This window comes from Syngnathus acus, chromosome 19 (assembly GCF_901709675.1).
Source record: "Syngnathus acus chromosome 19, fSynAcu1.2, whole genome shotgun sequence".
Lineage (NCBI taxonomy): Eukaryota > Metazoa > Chordata > Actinopteri > Syngnathiformes > Syngnathidae > Syngnathus > Syngnathus acus.
In genome coordinates, this window is record NC_051103.1 from 5458106 (window position 1) to 5473584 (window position 15479).

The 15479-nt window shown below is 42.9% G+C and overlaps 5 protein-coding genes across 7 annotated transcripts; 2 read left to right on the forward strand and 3 right to left on the reverse strand.

Annotated features, from left to right (window-relative positions):
• Positions 1-78: 78 nt before the first annotated feature.
• On the reverse strand, positions 79-1703 carry zgc:56095 (uncharacterized protein LOC406286 homolog). Of its 3 annotated transcripts, none has more exons than XM_037279196.1 (5): positions 1547-1703; positions 1380-1484; positions 831-977; positions 639-764; positions 79-464 (listed from the first exon to the last, which is right to left on the reverse strand). In XM_037279196.1, the coding sequence occupies exons 2-5, from the start codon at positions 1479-1481 to the stop codon at positions 315-317; spliced, it is 525 nt and encodes a 174-aa protein (XP_037135091.1). In that variant the 5' UTR covers positions 1482-1484; positions 1547-1703; the 3' UTR covers positions 79-314. The 3 variants fall into 3 exon arrangements, with proteins under 3 accessions (XP_037135091.1, XP_037135092.1, XP_037135090.1); XM_037279197.1 differs by having other exon boundaries at positions 1536-1703; XM_037279195.1 differs by having other exon boundaries at positions 1529-1691.
• A 647-nt stretch (positions 1704-2350) lies between these two features.
• LOC119138792 (receptor-type tyrosine-protein phosphatase H) lies at positions 2351-7182 on the forward strand. The gene is made up of 17 exons (XM_037279134.1): positions 2351-2518; positions 2638-2725; positions 2801-3070; positions 3460-3729; positions 3797-4048; positions 4124-4354; positions 4429-4692; positions 4770-4863; positions 4939-4992; positions 5537-5624; positions 5700-5790; positions 5855-5925; positions 6007-6141; positions 6230-6352; positions 6432-6592; positions 6696-6831; positions 6921-7182. Exons 1-17 carry the CDS (start codon positions 2450-2452, stop codon positions 7059-7061), a joined length of 2538 nt encoding a protein of 845 aa, XP_037135029.1. The 5' UTR covers positions 2351-2449; the 3' UTR covers positions 7062-7182.
• A 65-nt stretch (positions 7183-7247) lies between these two features.
• Positions 7248-8952, reverse strand: si:dkey-197c15.6 (putative nuclease HARBI1). Its single transcript, XM_037279177.1, has 2 exons — positions 7890-8952; positions 7248-7779 (listed from the first exon to the last, which is right to left on the reverse strand). The coding sequence occupies exons 1-2, from the start codon at positions 8554-8556 to the stop codon at positions 7391-7393; spliced, it is 1056 nt and encodes a 351-aa protein (XP_037135072.1). The 5' UTR covers positions 8557-8952; the 3' UTR covers positions 7248-7390.
• A 520-nt stretch (positions 8953-9472) lies between these two features.
• Positions 9473-10487, reverse strand: LOC119138824 (phosphatidylinositol glycan anchor biosynthesis, class P). Its single transcript, XM_037279199.1, has 5 exons — positions 10410-10487; positions 10098-10182; positions 9943-10015; positions 9750-9868; positions 9473-9656 (listed from the first exon to the last, which is right to left on the reverse strand). Exons 2-5 carry the CDS (start codon positions 10177-10179, stop codon positions 9541-9543), a joined length of 390 nt encoding a protein of 129 aa, XP_037135094.1. The 5' UTR covers positions 10180-10182; positions 10410-10487; the 3' UTR covers positions 9473-9540.
• A 187-nt stretch (positions 10488-10674) lies between these two features.
• Positions 10675-12894, forward strand: rexo4 (REX4 homolog, 3'-5' exonuclease). The gene is made up of 8 exons (XM_037279168.1): positions 10675-11157; positions 11302-11585; positions 11662-11805; positions 11882-12075; positions 12147-12235; positions 12309-12383; positions 12483-12557; positions 12694-12894. The coding sequence occupies exons 1-8, from the start codon at positions 10942-10944 to the stop codon at positions 12850-12852; spliced, it is 1236 nt and encodes a 411-aa protein (XP_037135063.1). The 5' UTR covers positions 10675-10941; the 3' UTR covers positions 12853-12894.
• Positions 12895-15479: the final 2585 nt, after the last annotated feature.

Here is a 15479-nt window from a genome sequence, read left to right on the forward strand (position 1 = left end):
TATGTCGGTGCTGACCTGGCATATCATTGCATTTCTGTACACAGAGTGCTTGGCATAAGACAATGTTGACAAAAATGAGGTGCTGGCATAGTTGGAGTTTATTCAGAGTTTGACCAATAGGAATCTAGAAAATGTGATAGTAGGAAAATGCTACTTTGGAGCACCATAGTGGTAAACAAGAGGTTTGTTTGGAGGTATTCTTGGCTACTTGGCATCTGCACTACAATATTGCCTTCAACCATAAAACTGTAGCCACCTTGACAGAACAAATGCAGCAAACGGAGGTTGAGTCTTGCTTTTTTTTTTTTTTTTTTTTACAAGGTGTGCTTGTCAAAGAGGTATTCTGCCATGAGGCCATGGCTTTCGGACTTCGTGATGCGTTTCAGGCTGCCCACGTAATCGCCCAACTTTTTGATGGTGTCGTGGCTGTCGGTGAGGAAGTTCTGCTCGAGGAAGTCGCAAAACTACAGGGGAAAAAAAAAAAAAAAAAAAAGACTTAAGAGGCTTTGAGCCAACAATCCCAATTTTAGTTTACCGTCAAACACGTGCATTTAAATTAATCACAATTTGGCCTTCGGAAAGACAATTTAGCTTTATGCTAACAAACAATGCAAAACCCCATAGAACGGCTAACTTACATTGGGGTCACGATTGGCGTCAGCCTTGCGGTGTGCTTCCAGAATACACGTGTTCATGGCCTTCTGGTAGTCCAGGGAGAAAGACAATGCATCCAGACCACCTTTCCAATCCTCCCTAGTTGGTTTCTGTAGAATACATTACTTCAATAAACATCACTGGGGGGTTTACATGACAACAAAATGTAAACTTACGGCAATAGTCTGCAGCAAAATGCGACCCCCTCTCATGTTCTGATAACCGAGCAGCTTCTCGGCATGTTCTTGTTCCTTTCCAGAGAGCTCCAAGAAAAAGCTGGCAAATTTATTCAGGGCAACGTCATCCCTGTCAAAGTACATGCCCTATAGAAGACAACAGTTTTACAATCTCAGTGCAGACTAATGAGAACTACACCCATCTCCAAAAAAAAATAATAGGGCGATTTAGTTTTGGGGTAAAATACATGGATCAACCTAAAATACACGAGAACCTTTCCAGAATAATTTGATTTAATGCAAAATGGAGTTATTATAGATGACACAAAGTACTGACTCTATAAACAATAGGACATGTGCATTTAAACATTAAGACGAGGTCAAAGTTCACCAGCAAAAACATACCATGCAGATTCTCCACGAAATTTCACCGACAGTGCATTTAAAGGTTTAGACAAAGTTCACCTGCAAAAGGTTATCGTGCATTTGACCCCAAAATGTCACCCTAAAGCCGAATGTCCCTCGATTTTTGCAATAGAATATAATTACCAGAGAAAGATAAGTGTAGGACGCATTTAGTTTTAAGTTGACGAGTTTGTTGATGTCGGCCTCACACTCAGCGTGCAGGTTTTGCCTTACGACAGACTGCATTTCCTAAAAAATAAAACAATGTTTGCAAAAATGTTAAGCACGCCCACCAACAACTTTTTCCTCACTTCTTTTAGCCTGGCGTCGTTCCGTTTGCCACGGTCCCTTTTGGGTTCTTGAATGCAACTGCGACTCCCCTTTTTAAAGAAGAACACAAAAGAAAACAAAACAAAACAGGACCAGCTAGCATTGGCTAGTTCGCTTGGTGTGCTTATGTGTCAGTCTCCACTGCCACCTGTCGTATTGGGGGCTCATTACAACTTGGTAATCAACCGAGCAATAGAAGGCCCAAAAGCCGCAATATCTGTTGCATTATCTGAACATTTTAAAGATTAGTCAAGTAAATAATATGAATAATAAATTGTCAGATATTTTTTTTAGTTTATGTAATCGAATAACATATTTATTGTACTTAATTATTTACCAAAATAGCTGTAAAAATCATTTGACCTATTGTAATTTGTTTTATTTTCTCAAATGATTGAGTAGTTTATTATTATTAGTTATCTGCGGGATTTAAAAAGTTGCTATTAATATCTAATGTACTGAGTTGTTTGTTTACATTGTTCCTCATCGACCTTTTCTGGACGTAGATCAAATCAAAAGGCTCGAAAGAATTCATGTGAAGTAGCACTTGAATGTTTTGCCTGTAATGTGTAAACGTCATGATGAATAAGGTGTACAATTCTCACACCTTTATTTCCTCGATGCGACCGATAAATGTGCAAAGCATATCAGACTGTAATGATTTTGACGTGATTATTGCGTTCATAAGGAAGTTACAGGCAGGGCAAAGGTCTGCAGGCTTGTAAAAAAGGGAGAGAAGTGAAGCCTTACATACATGACAGGGAAGCAGGAGGGCTCGATAAGAATGAAGTCAACACTGCTGCCATGTAGTCAATTCTGGCACTTGAACTGCCAGCCTTAATTGCTGCATCGGTTTTTCATTTGAAGTTTTGGACTTGGAGGAAATGGCGGCGTTTATTAAGCATTTAAGCTGTGACTACTTGTTGCTGTTCGTTGCCTTGAATCTGCTTTGGGTAAGGTTCTCTTCCGCCTTGGTAAAGTAATAAATTGGGGAGGAGGGATTCAAAATGTAAATCATTCCAAATATAAGCATTTTCATCTGCCTTAAATACAAGTTCTGTTCTGTTTTCAGGGCGCCTCAAACTCAATTGAAACATCAACACGACACACAACAGCGAGCAGTGCCAAAGTCCCGACGCTTTTTACTCCCACCTTGCCAAGTAAGGATTAGCTTCTGTTCCTCACGTGTGAAATTTAGCCTATTCACCTGACTTGAACTCTTTTTGTCTTGTTAGCTCCTGAAAATGTTGCCGACGTGACGGCGCAGGACCAAAACGAAACCAGTATAACACTCAAGTGGGATAAGGTGAACAATATCTCCACATACTTCCTGTTATATGATCTCCATGGCAACGCGAAGGAGGAGAGAGTGGACCCTTCCCCGTATCAGACGTATGTCACACATGTGGTCGCTTTCCTCTCTGCTGGAAGGAAATATCATTTCCGGATCATCACCGAGTACCTGGGAGTAAACAGCACAGGATTTGTATTTTCTGCTCCCACAGGTAGGTCATACTTTTCTTTTTTTTTTTTTTTTAGAGTCAGCGAAAGTGACATTTATTTTTACATTGTAGCACCCCGGAATGCAAAAGGCTTCAAATCAATCCAAAGAAATACCAGCAGTATAACTCTGCAATGGGACAAAATGGACAATGTCAACTACACTATTTCGTTTAACGACATTGAGGAAGACGTCGGCGCAACCGAGGCAGAGCGAGTCACGCGTACAATCGCAAGACTCACAAGCGGCACCGAATACGCGTTTACGCTCTTCGTCGTGTTTGAAAACGTCCGCAGCAGCGGGAACGACCTCACCGCCGTCACAGGTAACAAAATATTAGGACTTCCTGCCACTGTTCAAGTACGTTTACATTCACACTAAACTCATTTTCAGCCCCTGAAGATGTTGAACATGTGCATGTGGTAACCCAAAGCGAGAGCAGCATCACTCTGTCCTGGAGCAAAGTCGGCGAGAGCACAACGTACATCCTGCATTACGGCAACCACAGCACTCACATCAGGGCCGACGGCTCTGCGGTCAATCCAAAATCCACGGTGACGTACGAGGTCCCGTCACTCGCCGCCGGGACGAAATACAACTTCACTCTCTTCGCCGTGTTTGGGAACGTTACCAGCACCGGGTTCACCTTTGACAAAGCCACTGGTATGTAGCGTGCTAGCGCGCGACTATCCCGCCTTTGCTACTTCAAACTGTGTTTTGTTGTCTTCAGTGCCCTTAATGGTGACAACAGTCCACGTGACCGAGCGTTCCGACACCGGCGTGACTCTGATGTGGGAGACAACGGAGCTGAACTGGAGCTACTTGCTTTGCATTGATGGAAAAAACCTCACCGTGGCTCCAAACGGATCGTCAAATGTGTCCCGCTCGTTTACATTGCGACCCGGTTCCGAGTATCGATTCACTCTGGTTACCTTGTTCTCCGGGCTGGCCAGCACCGCTTACAAGGGATTCGTTGTGACAGGTATTGAAAAAAATGACGACTGCTCGCGTCTTTGTGCTTGCAGTCTTTAATAAATTGTCATTATTTTCTCCGCAGCCATAAACTGCGCCAATGTGAGCTGGCATGTCACGACCTCGTCGATCCAAGGGACGGTCGTTGGTTCGTTCACAAACGCAACAGCCTCCAATGGGTCTTCCTCTCATGCGAGTCCGGAAGGTCATCACGTGTCCTTTCGTGACCTTTATCCGGGCGCCACCTACGAGGTGTCGTTGGAATACCGAAAGAATTCCGCTCACTTTTTGCAATGTCAGCTCAAACTGACAACCGGTGAGTATCAGCCTAATCTGGTTCTGCGCCAAAGCGAATATTTTACATTATTATGTTTTCCACTTCTCGTTTAGTTCCACCTGATTTAACCGCTCAGTGTGAGTACCGGAAATCAGGCTACTCTGTTTTCATCGTTTGGGATAAGCCGGACGGTTTGTGGACAGCCGTGGAGGTGAACGTGAGCGGACAAACGCACAGAGTCCAAGGTATGAAAGAACGACATATCGAAATAGGCGGATTCCAACCGGCGAGAACGTACGCGGTGTCTCTGGCCTCACTGTCGGGGAGCGCCAGGAAGTCCAAAGCGTATGTTTTTCAGTGTCCCACTGACCCTCGCGGTAAGTTGATGTGCTGCGGCGCGCTTACAGTATTGCGCCATTTGGCAAACTAAAACATATTTGCAAATGTTATTTAGGCGTTATTGCAGGCTCGGTCATTTCTGTCTTGCTTTTTGGGGCCCTGGTGGGTTTGGCCATTTTTGTTTTGACAAAAAGACGAACGAGCACCAGGTAGGCACTGCACTTCATACTGACAACTACTCGTTGCTTGTGAGTCTAATCTTTGCTTTTTTTTTTTTTTTTTAGGAAGAAAAGGTCATCATCAGTTGGAAGCGGCACAGTTTCTACTAAAAAATCCAAGTAAGATGTTTTTTTCTGGGCCACAAAACTGCAGGTAAATAACCTACAAGATACAAAACAAAAATGTGGCCATGTTGTTTAAAATCTAAGAAACATTTTAATATACAATACAGTGGCGCTTTGAAAAATGAGTGACCCAAAGTTTTCAAAATATATTTTTTTTTTGCTTTATTATTTTTTTTTTTACTCTTGAATCTTGAATCTTATAGCAGCAGTGACAGAAATATTTTGAAGAGGCTTCTGGCTGTTTATTTAAAGCAACCACTATAGTCTGCTAGCTTCAGGCTAATGCTAACGTAGGCAGTTGATTAACAGATGTCAGTTTACCCTTATCATCAAACATGAGCTCATGGACGGACAGGCAATGATGTCACGGCATCACCTCAAAGCCCCTCCCGCCCCTATCTGTCCATTCATATTGCTCTGATATCACCAAAGCCAAAAAGGGGTCGTGGGGATCGCGCCGGTTTTATTTCAGACATTGATGCATGGGATCGGTTTACTCGTATGTCATAAACAGTAAGTTGAAATCCTTCTGTTCTAGTTCCAGAGATGTTCCTCTTGCAGCGTTCCCCGACCACTTCTACAAATTGAGCATGGACAAAAACAGAGGCTTCAGCGAGGAATATGAGGTGCTCCTAAATATATATATATATTTTTAATGGTTTTTATTTTGTCTGAGCAAGCTTCCAACCTTCTCACTCCAGGGCCTCGCTGTTATCGGCCTGGAGCACACTCAGAATGCCGCTCTGGTGCCGGAAAACATGGAAAAGAATCGCTTCACCAACGTCCTGCCGTGTAAGTGCGCGAAACGTTTTTCCACTCTGCGCCGCTGCTTTAACTTGGTTCTCACCCGGGACAGATGACTGGAGCCGAGTGAAACTCCAAACTACAAACGGGAACTCGGACTACATCAATGCCTCATACATGCCAGTAGGTGGTGCTATTAATTGATAAGCGACCAATCAATACAATCAAATGATCTTACTATCTAAGCCTATTTGACCTCGACAGGGTTACAACAGCAGCCGAGAATACATCGCCACTCAGGGTCCTCTGCCCTCCACGGTCGGCGACTTCTGGAGGATGATTTGGGAGCTGAGGGTCAACGCCATCGTCATGGTAACCAACTGCACCGAAGGAAGATGGGTATGTGCTAAATAGTCACAGATTAACCTTTTTAATAAGCGGATATTGAGAAGCAATTGTGTCAAATATTCTTTTTTTTTTTTTCCAGACTAAATGTGAACATTACTGGCCTGCACATAACGAGACTTGCCTTCATCAAGGGCTGATGATCACCACGGCATCGGAACAGCAAGAAACCAACTGGACGTTGAGGGAATTCCGAGTGAAACATGTATGATTGAGCTTCTCAAAATGTGTGTGTGTGTGTGTGTGTGTTTTGCCAACCAGCATCTGATTGTGATGTTTTATAGAAAAGCAGCACAGAAGAGAGGACAGTGAAGCATTTCCACTTCACTGCCTGGCCCGATCACGGAGTCCCTCAGTGTACGGATGTCCTGATCCAGTTCAGGGGGCTCATTAGGCGCCACATGGAAACAAATGGGAGCAGAACCCCGACTGTGGTTCACTGCAGGTATGACGCTTTAAAAAACAGACATGACACCCACGTCTGAAAAAAGAGGAACCGTTGTGCAATAAAGATAACAGGATCCGTTAGAATGATATTTCTCTTTTAGCGCGGGAGTGGGCAGGACGGGCACCATTATTGCCTTAGATGTTCTGCTTCAGCAGCTGCACAGAGATAAGGAAGTTGGAATCAACACCTTCGTACACAACATGAGACTGCGGCGGCCGCACATGGTGCAGACTGAGGTAACGGTCCTCGTGTTATTCTGGTTCCCAAACATTTATGTCAAACGGGTCCATGATGCAAAAAAAAGAAAATTCTGATCTCTTTCCAGTCCCAGTATGTTTTCCTGCACCGGTGCATCATGGACTGTCTGGAGTCTCAAGGAGGTACTGATGAAAGCATATACCAGAATGCGGATCTAATTTATGCAAACGCCACAGCACTACGGGAGTTTAGCAAAACAGCAGTTTGAATCAGAACGCCACTCCAGAGGTAATCTATGTTGTAGGTTTTGCTGCTCCAAAATGACTCACAATTTAATTCAACTTGTGCTTTGTTGATAACAAATATAAAAGAAGACTTTAACTGTATAATTGACTCTAGATTTTATTTGATACATTTTTATCCAGAATGTGAAATGACACACCAGGTGACCATAGAATATTTAACAGTATTTTATTTACAATGACATTATCTTTGGAAACATTTTGCACTTGTAAAGAAATTAAATATGTTTAAGGATAGTTGAAACAAGAATGAAGCAATGTCCCACTTCCTGCGTAAAAAAAACCCCAAATATCGTCATTCTTGTTTCAGACTAGGTAAAACAGTGAAATTATTATCGATGAGTTCCTGTCGGGCTCTCAGGACGTCCGGCCTGATACCTGCCGACTCAGTGCGCGCATTTCTCGGCTGTGGGTCCACAAATCCCTCCATTCCGTGGGGCAGGGGGACTGAAAACTTCTTGGCGATGTTGTGCAAGACACAGCAGGCCTTTATGATGTTGGTTAACCTGTGCTGCTCGAAGCCAAGTTGAGTCAAACATCTGAAACGCCACTTCAGGGAGCGTCGCGTCTTCTGCGTCACCTCGTGGATCTTGGCGTGGGCTGCGTTGAAGTTTCTTTGCGGCTCGTCTCGAGGTTCGGCCACAGGGGTCAGCACGCGTTTGCTTAAATCGTAGCCTTCCCCTCCTGTCAAGAAATAATCGCAAGTAATTGTGCATTTACAGACAAAAGCCGGATATAATTACACGTTTTAGGGGGCTGTTGCGCTGCTGTCCAACAAGAGGCAGCATTCTTACCTATGATCCAGTATTGTCCATAGAGTTCCTCCTCAATTTCTCGTCCTCTAAACGAGGTGCCCCACAAGTCTTGTTCGTGCGTGCCGCCAGCGCGACATTGTTCCACACTCAAGATGTTTCCGTCCAGGTCGCAAATCATCTGGCATACAACGGACGGGTAGCCCAGAGAGTTTGCGTATAATCCGAGCGCACCTTCAGCGATCCTGAAATGAGCCGGTGCCAGCAGGCCCAGCACGTCCGGGATCCCGCAGGAGTCCGAAACCATTTGAGCCATATCGATTTTGGCTTTGCGCGTTTGCGGGAACGAGATGAACTGGTCCGACAAACCGGCCACCACTTCGGACACGGTGAATACGATGTCGTCGCAGCAGTCGCTCTGCACATTGAATCGTTTCTTCAGGGCGGTGGAGTATAATCCATGGGCGTAGAAATTGAGCGTTATCATGATCATCGCGTCCAAGGACAGGGGAGTGAACAGGAATTTCTTATTGCGGACGCGCACGATGTCAGCCACGAACTCGATGCAAGCGCGGGTCAGGTGGAACAATTTGAACAAACTGGCGTCGTCATAACAGTCGAAACAGCTCCGACACTGCGACTCCACTTCCTCGTCGTCGTCCAGGAGCTCCGCCTGGACAGCGAACCACATTGGCAAAGGGTCCGACATCCGCTAAAACAGCAATGTAAACAAACTAACGAGACGCTCCAAATAGCGCTTTTGACAGGCGGTGACTTCCGGATATGAGCATTGTTTACTTCCTTCGATGTCAAGTCTTGCGTAAATAAAATATCGTTATCGCCCCCTTGTGGATGCAATCGGAACAGGCGACAAAAGTACTCCGTACAGTAATGCAAGTAGACTTAGTACCGTTACTTGATTCTCGATACTAATTTGGTACCACAGTAAAAACAAACTTTTAAAATCATTAATTTCTTTAAAACTGCTTAAACCGTATAGTAAACTTGATACATTAAAAAAGAGCAGCAGTGGCATGGCAAATCTGGTCACCCGAATTTCGGGTAATTATAACGTGACGTGGCACAACAGTGACAGTAAACATAAAATCACTCACTTTGAATTCCCTGAACAAGTCGGGGTGCCTGTATCTAAGGTGTTTGGCCATGTTGGACGTGCTTCCACGTTTGGTGCATACACCTCTCAAGCATGTTTTGCACGTTGGCTTGTTCAAATCTATAATTGCTCCGGTTGTATCCGTCTCGAATGCAAAATATTTCCACACACGACTCTTTAAGCGACCTGGCTTCCCAACAAGCCGGCGGGTTGAACTTCCACTCTCACTTGCTGAAGCCATTGCTGCTATAAATATGAAAGCCCGAAAGATTTCTTCTTCTTCAGCCGCTAAATGCTGCTCCGTGCTGCTCGCATGCGTATACTGCCCCCTTCAGTTCCGGCAAGAATCGACACAGCTCGCCGAGGGAAAAGTTAAATATTCGGTTCTGACGGTACCACAAAAAAAATCAGGTATTGACGTATTTCTTTGTGCGTTAGTACCGAATTAGTACCGGAAGTATCGGTTCTTGTGACAACCCTAGTTGTATTAAAAAAAAACTCCCATAAAAAGTGCTGATTCAACGCCTTTAATTGAGTAAACAAAAAGTAATTTAGAGGGACCGCCACGTTGTTGGCTGGTTAAAATTTAGGTGACAAATAAAACATTTTGTTGATGTCACTGATTGCAACATCCTTCAGTCTTGGTATTTGACCCTTCTGGGCAACTTCACCCCTCTGGCTTTGTGCAAATCCATCTAAAATATTTAATGGGATAAGAGATGATGTTTTATTGCATTTGTCTTGTTTAATTAAGAAAAAAAAAAAAACTTCAATACAATACTGCGTACCTGTAATGTTGTCCAGGCAGTCGAGTGGTGCTGTATTATACATATTGATTCCAAATAGCAACACTACAGAAACGCTTAATGCGACCAGCAGATAGATTGGTGCAGCGAGGGCCCAATACCTACAAGACATAATTCAAGTTGCAAAAACAAAATATATGGAGCATGTGTACTGATGACTGAAATGTCTCTTTACTTTTGAGGCCAATAAGTGAGTCCGACTGAATGAAGCCACTCCTCCGGTATGTATGCCCACACGCAATAGAGAACTATAGGGGGAATCAGGATAAATACACCATGACACAAAGAACATCAACACAAGTGATCAACTCAAATGTGAGACAAACTTACAGAAAGCAAACTGTGAGCCGAGGAATACAACAAAGCCATAGATGGCCCTCTCAGGCACGGGAGAGGGGCTGCTTTCCATCATGATCTGAAACACATTAAAAATCACAAGGGGTATGTCGATTAATTGCAATACTAAGGATTTAATTTAAAAGCATGATTTCGATTCGTCTTTACAGAAACGGCACAGATCGATGACTCATAACTTGACACACTAAACTGTACAAGCCATTTTAGAAAAACAAACAAACAAACAAACAAACAAACAGACATTTACTACGCAATTCTACCAAGTTGGGAAAAATGTAAACACACATTTTACATATCTGTCACTTTGTTTTGGGGAATGTTGCACTGGTCAAATGTGTCCGTGTGATACTGGGCGCGGCTGGAAACGTAGAAGAAACTGTTCCTCAATTAAATGTTCAATTATATTTTTATTCTTGTGTATGGCTGTGAAAATAAACAAGAATAAATCTAATTATTTTTTTTATACAAATACCTTTTAGTAGCTATTATCCGCTGTCCACCGCTGGAGGCGTGTTTGTCTTAGTAAAGCTCAAACGTGTGTTTCTGGTATACATATTTGAGTGTTACACCATGCGGAACTGGCTTTTCTGCGTGGTTCCGGTGCATTGGATAGAGGAAAGTTTGCACATTGGCGTTTGTGCACGCACATGACACGACTTTTTAAACAACATTTTCGCTTTTGACGTATTTATGGGATAGTTTTGCACGACGGAATCAGTTTTACAAGCGTGTCCTAGAAAAATACGCATGACGCAAAGACGACCGTCGCCGCGTGGATGAGAATTTCTCACCAAATCTGTGAGTAAGAAGCGTTCAAATGAAAGTGGTCGTAATGTCTGAGATAAAAGCGAAGAAAAAGAAGCAGGTATCCTCCGAAGTTGGAAAAGACAATTCTGTGAAAAAGAAAAGGAAATACAGGATACGAATGAAGTTGAAAAAAAAGGCCTGCGTCCAAGACTTGGCCTCAAGTCAGCCCACAATTCCTCCAAAAGATCCCAAACACTTTTCTGCCAACTGGAAAGCATTACAAGAGGTAAGCCTTGTTGAGTACGTGCCTTAAATGTGTAAATATTGTTTTGTCAGTGGTGACCGTGCTTTGCATGAGTGAAAAATAGTTTATGTGAATGGTAAATGAACAGTTTGTTGTCATATTCAACCCTCTCACTGCTGTTCACAGATGCTAAAGTCCAGCGAGACGACGACAGTTGCTCCAAAGGTTTCGCAGCAACAACCTAATGGCCCTCTGCAAGTAAAGAAAGACAAACCATCCAAAAATGCACATCAGAACAATACCTCCAATGCAAAGACTTTTTCAGCACCAAAAGCCAAACACAAAAAGGCTAAAAGTCCCGTTGTGTCGGACTCACAACAGACAACCAAAAGAAAAAAAAAGCCGGAAGCAAGCGCCCAGCAAGCGGCCAAGAAGCAGAAAGTCGAGCTAAAGGAGTCCAAACCTACAGAGTGCGTATACAGCAATGCGTCATATTTGATCAACATTAAATGCAAACATTTTATGCTTTTTTTTTTGCTCCTGCAGGGAGGACATTTGGTTTGACGACGTGGATCCCGATGACATTGAGGCAACGGTGGGGGCCGAGGCGGCTGACATCATGAGGAAGAAGCAGGGCATTTACAAAAGTGAGCCAGAGAGCACACTGGTCAAGGAGAAAGCCTTTGAGGGGTGAGTGGCCATTCATTCATACATACACAGTGTTAGCTTCAGTGCCCACCCTCATGTTCCCCCCCTCCATCTTCAGTCTCACCAGAGCTGTCGCCATCGACTGCGAGATGGTGGGCGTGGGTCCCGACGGGGAGGACAGCATCTTGGCACGCGTGTCCCTCGTCAACCACTTTGGGAAGTGCGTCTATGACAAGTTCGTGAAGCCCAGCGAGAAGGTGACAGACTACCGCACGGCCGTCAGCGGCATCCGACCGGAGGACATCAAGAACGGTACGTCAGCGAATGTCCCATTTACTCAATATTTCAAAATTTTTGACCAAATATTTGTCTCCCAATTTCAGGTGAGAATGTAACGACTGTGCGGAAGGAAGTTGCTGAAATCCTACAGGGAAGAATAGTGGTTGGCCACGCTATACACAATGACTTCAAGGTATCCATGAAATGAAGTGCGGAGTAGACAAAATCAATTCTGTGTTTTCATGCTATCTTGTCTTTTCTTTAAGATTTTGCTACTGGATCACCCCAAAAAAAAAATCAGAGACACTCAGAAGTATAAACCCTTCAAGAAAATCGCCAAGGTAACAACAGTTGCACAGCCATGCTGTATAAAACAGAATCTTGTTGTCATTGTTAGATAGAATGTTGAATTTTTTTCCCCCCCTCTCCTTCCCTTTTAGACAAATCGACCTGCGCTTAGAGTGCTTTGTAAAGAAATTCTCAACGTCAAGATCCAACAAGGCGAACATTCCTCGGTAAGTCATCGATTTCTCCTTTAAGGCACCTAATTGTGCGAATTCGATTGTGTGATCATTTTTATTTTTTGCACATTTCGAAATATTCACCTCAATTCCGTATTTGCCGTGTAACGCGTCGTTTGAAATGTTGCAGGTCCATGACGCGCAGGCTACCATGAGGCTGTACACGCTTGTCAAAAAAGACTGGGAGGCCCAGATCAAAAACAAAACAGAGGAGAAACCAGACAAGCGAAAGCCCAAAACCCCCAAGAATGCAAACAAGCGTCCTGTAACAGCACGTTTGTCCTTTTAATGTGAGACGCTCACTTGTTATTTCAGAAAAATCTCAATTTTGTCTTGGATCCTAAAAGTGACTGAGATTTGTTTTTGAGGTGACAAAGGGTTTTAAAAAATCATCAAACGAATGTTGAGTAGAGAATACGCCAAACAAAAGAAGTGTTTTTTTTTATTATGAAGCTATTTTTCTATGAATGCTTATACAAATACATTTTTGTTTATGGTTGTGGATTTGTGAAAGGTTTTCTCTCAGTTGTGCGTCCAAATTGGTTTGTTCTGTTGATTTCCTGGTTGCCTTGAGCTATAGTATAAAAAAAAGTCTTAGCAAGACTTAAATTCAAAAACACCACTTTAAACACTGTATGCTGACATTTTGCAACCAACAAAGAAGAGCCCAGAAAATGAAGACAACAGTGGAGGACATCCAGCATTTTGTGTTCCGTTGCTTGTTGAGAAGATGAAGACAAGTTTCATTGACCAATTTTCTGCTGACTTCCTGTTGAACCAATCAACAAACCACAAGATTTCTAGTTTTGTTGTTTTGGTACTGTGCCACAAATAAAGATGGCAAAAAAAAGCGGTACGTACAATTTCAATTTGTTTAGCTTTTTTATGGATGAAAGCAAAATTCAGTTTTTTTCCCCAGTCAAGAAGGCAAGCATATTTTCCCATCCAGCACTGGAATTAATTCATTTGTGGCAGTCTTCACTGTGATTTATGCACCAGCATGATTTAGTACGTTAAAGCAGATGAAAAATTGTCCATCCTCAAAGTAACCGACTTGGAACTCGGATGCTGCCAAGGCTTTTCTAAAGCCTCCAGAAAATACATCAACTCTGCTGACAAAGGCATTTTTGTTTGCATTTATGTCCATTTCCATTTGAGCTGGCAGTGTTGGGACCACCTTGTCATGCTTGTCATGCGTTTTTTATCCTCTGAGGAAATTACATCTATGTTTTCTCCCCCTCAAGCAGACAGACTTGACATGCACAAGCCAATGTTAGCCACTAGATAACATTAGCAAGGGAGACATACTTTATAATATATATTTTTTTAGTCTCAGTCTGGCAGGTATTGAACAATTCTTCAAAAAAGCCTTGATTATCTCGATTGCACTGCCCTCTCGTGGCTAAAACAAGTAGTTGCAGTAAATTAATCATGATCTGCAAACTGAATTCTTTATATTGTCTTCAATTGTGGTTTTTTTTTTTTTAACTAATACACAATATTATATTTCAACATTCCTTGTTAAAAAAAACAGAATCCCCCTAGGCTGGAACAAATTAAAGACATTTCAATTCAATGTTGAACTTTACTACTAACAATAGTGTCAAAGCTGTGGTGCTTGACCACCCAAAGTGTGTTCCGGTCAGTTGCTAGGCTGCTCATTTGCGGTCCTTTATGCATGAGCTGCTCTGTGCAGCCGCCTGTCTGTTGACTGATGCTGGCGCTTAAGTAAGAAGCCAGTTGAGCATTCAGTATTTATGCAGCTTGATGAACAAATGCAGTCAGCTTCTTAACTCACAGTGCTACGGTTGCCTCCCTAAGTGCTAGTGAATGTGGCTCCTGTGAATGCTGTGGCCTTAAAAAGTCCCCCGTGCAAGTTTTACATGAGTCCATTAAATTTGTTTGGGGCACTTGTGTGTCATTATCTTAAAATAACCAAATCACGTCACTATTAATGATGCCACGTAACTGAAAAGGCCTTCATCACCTAAAGCGTGACCTCATTTTACTTGCTCCGTTTTATTCCGCATAACTTCAGCAAACTTTTTTGGGGGGGGCCTAATGAGCTTCTGTTGTAGACTTGACATGTACAAGGAAGGTTTTTAAACGGCCTCATTTAACAATAACACAGGCAGCTTGATAGTCAGCACACAACTCGGGTCATCTTGTCGTCTTTCCTCAGCTCGTTTCTCGGCGTACGCTTGCGGCCGCACCCACCACAGATACGAAGCTAGCCCTTTTCGTTCTTATACAATCACTGTAATTTTCATGAGATTATATGAAGCACTCACTCTTGGCATTTCCTGTCAATAAGTGCATTAGCAGTCCTGCTGACTGTCGGACATATGCAATGCTGAGTCTGTATATCAAATCAGTCGTTCCAGTTGAAATGAATTGAAATGACATTAATCTGTTCCGGCATCACGTTTTTATTAAAGACAAATTATAAAAGCTTGATATGAGAGCATGTTAAGAAATAAATTAGTTGAATAATTACTGTATGTTATGATATTTTGGAAGTTACAACTGGGTACCTTTAAGCAGGTGTGACCCAGTTAGTGACATCAAAAATATGACCATAGGGTGGCCTCAAAACTGCATTTGTATTTATTTATGAATAGATCTAAATGTAATAATAATAGCTTTATGTAGCACAATTAAGAGGAGCTGGATATTCCATGACAGTTTCTGCAAGCCCAATGTAACAGGTAAAAGCACAAAGCTGCTTTTGAGACAAAAAATAGTAAGGAAATATTTTAGCAGACAACCAAACGTGTTTTTGCCCAAATTTGAGAAATTTAATCGAGGACGGATGTCAGTTTTTGCAGCGTGCCACATGACCGCTGTTGTCGGTGCTGGAAACCTGTAGACAAAATGGTGTTTGTGCATCCACCGAACAGGGAGAGAGAGAGAGAG

Excerpts from the sequence above, each read along its gene's own strand:
- rexo4 (XM_037279168.1), top strand. The coding sequence starts at position 10,942 with ATGAAAGTGGTCGTAATGTCTGAGATAAAAGCGAAGAAAAAGAAGCAG. Across the intron at positions 12,076-12,146 it reads ACCGGAGGACATCAAGAACG|GTGAGAATGTAACGACTGTG; the intron begins GTACGTCAGCGA and ends TCCCAATTTCAG. Across the intron at positions 12,384-12,482 it reads CCTTCAAGAAAATCGCCAAG|ACAAATCGACCTGCGCTTAG; the intron begins GTAACAACAGTT and ends CTTCCCTTTTAG.
- zgc:56095 (XM_037279196.1), bottom strand. The coding sequence starts at position 1,481 with ATGCAGTCTGTCGTAAGGCAAAACCTGCACGCTGAGTGTGAGGCCGAC. Across the intron at positions 978-1,379 it reads CCTACACTTATCTTTCTCTG|GGCATGTACTTTGACAGGGA; the intron begins GTAATTATATTC and ends TGTCTTCTATAG. Across the intron at positions 465-638 it reads ACGCCAATCGTGACCCCAAT|TTTTGCGACTTCCTCGAGCA; the intron begins GTAAGTTAGCCG and ends TTTCCCCTGTAG.
- si:dkey-197c15.6 (XM_037279177.1), bottom strand. The coding sequence starts at position 8,556 with ATGTCGGACCCTTTGCCAATGTGGTTCGCTGTCCAGGCGGAGCTCCTG. Across the intron at positions 7,780-7,889 it reads TGGACAATACTGGATCATAG|GAGGGGAAGGCTACGATTTA; the intron begins GTAAGAATGCTG and ends ATTTCTTGACAG.
- LOC119138824 (XM_037279199.1), bottom strand. The coding sequence starts at position 10,179 with ATGATGGAAAGCAGCCCCTCTCCCGTGCCTGAGAGGGCCATCTATGGC. Across the intron at positions 10,016-10,097 it reads CGGCTCACAGTTTGCTTTCT|TTCTCTATTGCGTGTGGGCA; the intron begins GTAAGTTTGTCT and ends TTCCCCCTATAG. Across the intron at positions 9,869-9,942 it reads CTCACTTATTGGCCTCAAAA|GTATTGGGCCCTCGCTGCAC; the intron begins GTAAAGAGACAT and ends TATGTCTTGTAG.
- LOC119138792 (XM_037279134.1), top strand. The coding sequence starts at position 2,450 with ATGGCGGCGTTTATTAAGCATTTAAGCTGTGACTACTTGTTGCTGTTC. Across the intron at positions 2,726-2,800 it reads TTTTACTCCCACCTTGCCAA|CTCCTGAAAATGTTGCCGAC; the intron begins GTAAGGATTAGC and ends TTGTCTTGTTAG. Across the intron at positions 6,593-6,695 it reads CCGACTGTGGTTCACTGCAG|CGCGGGAGTGGGCAGGACGG; the intron begins GTATGACGCTTT and ends TTTCTCTTTTAG.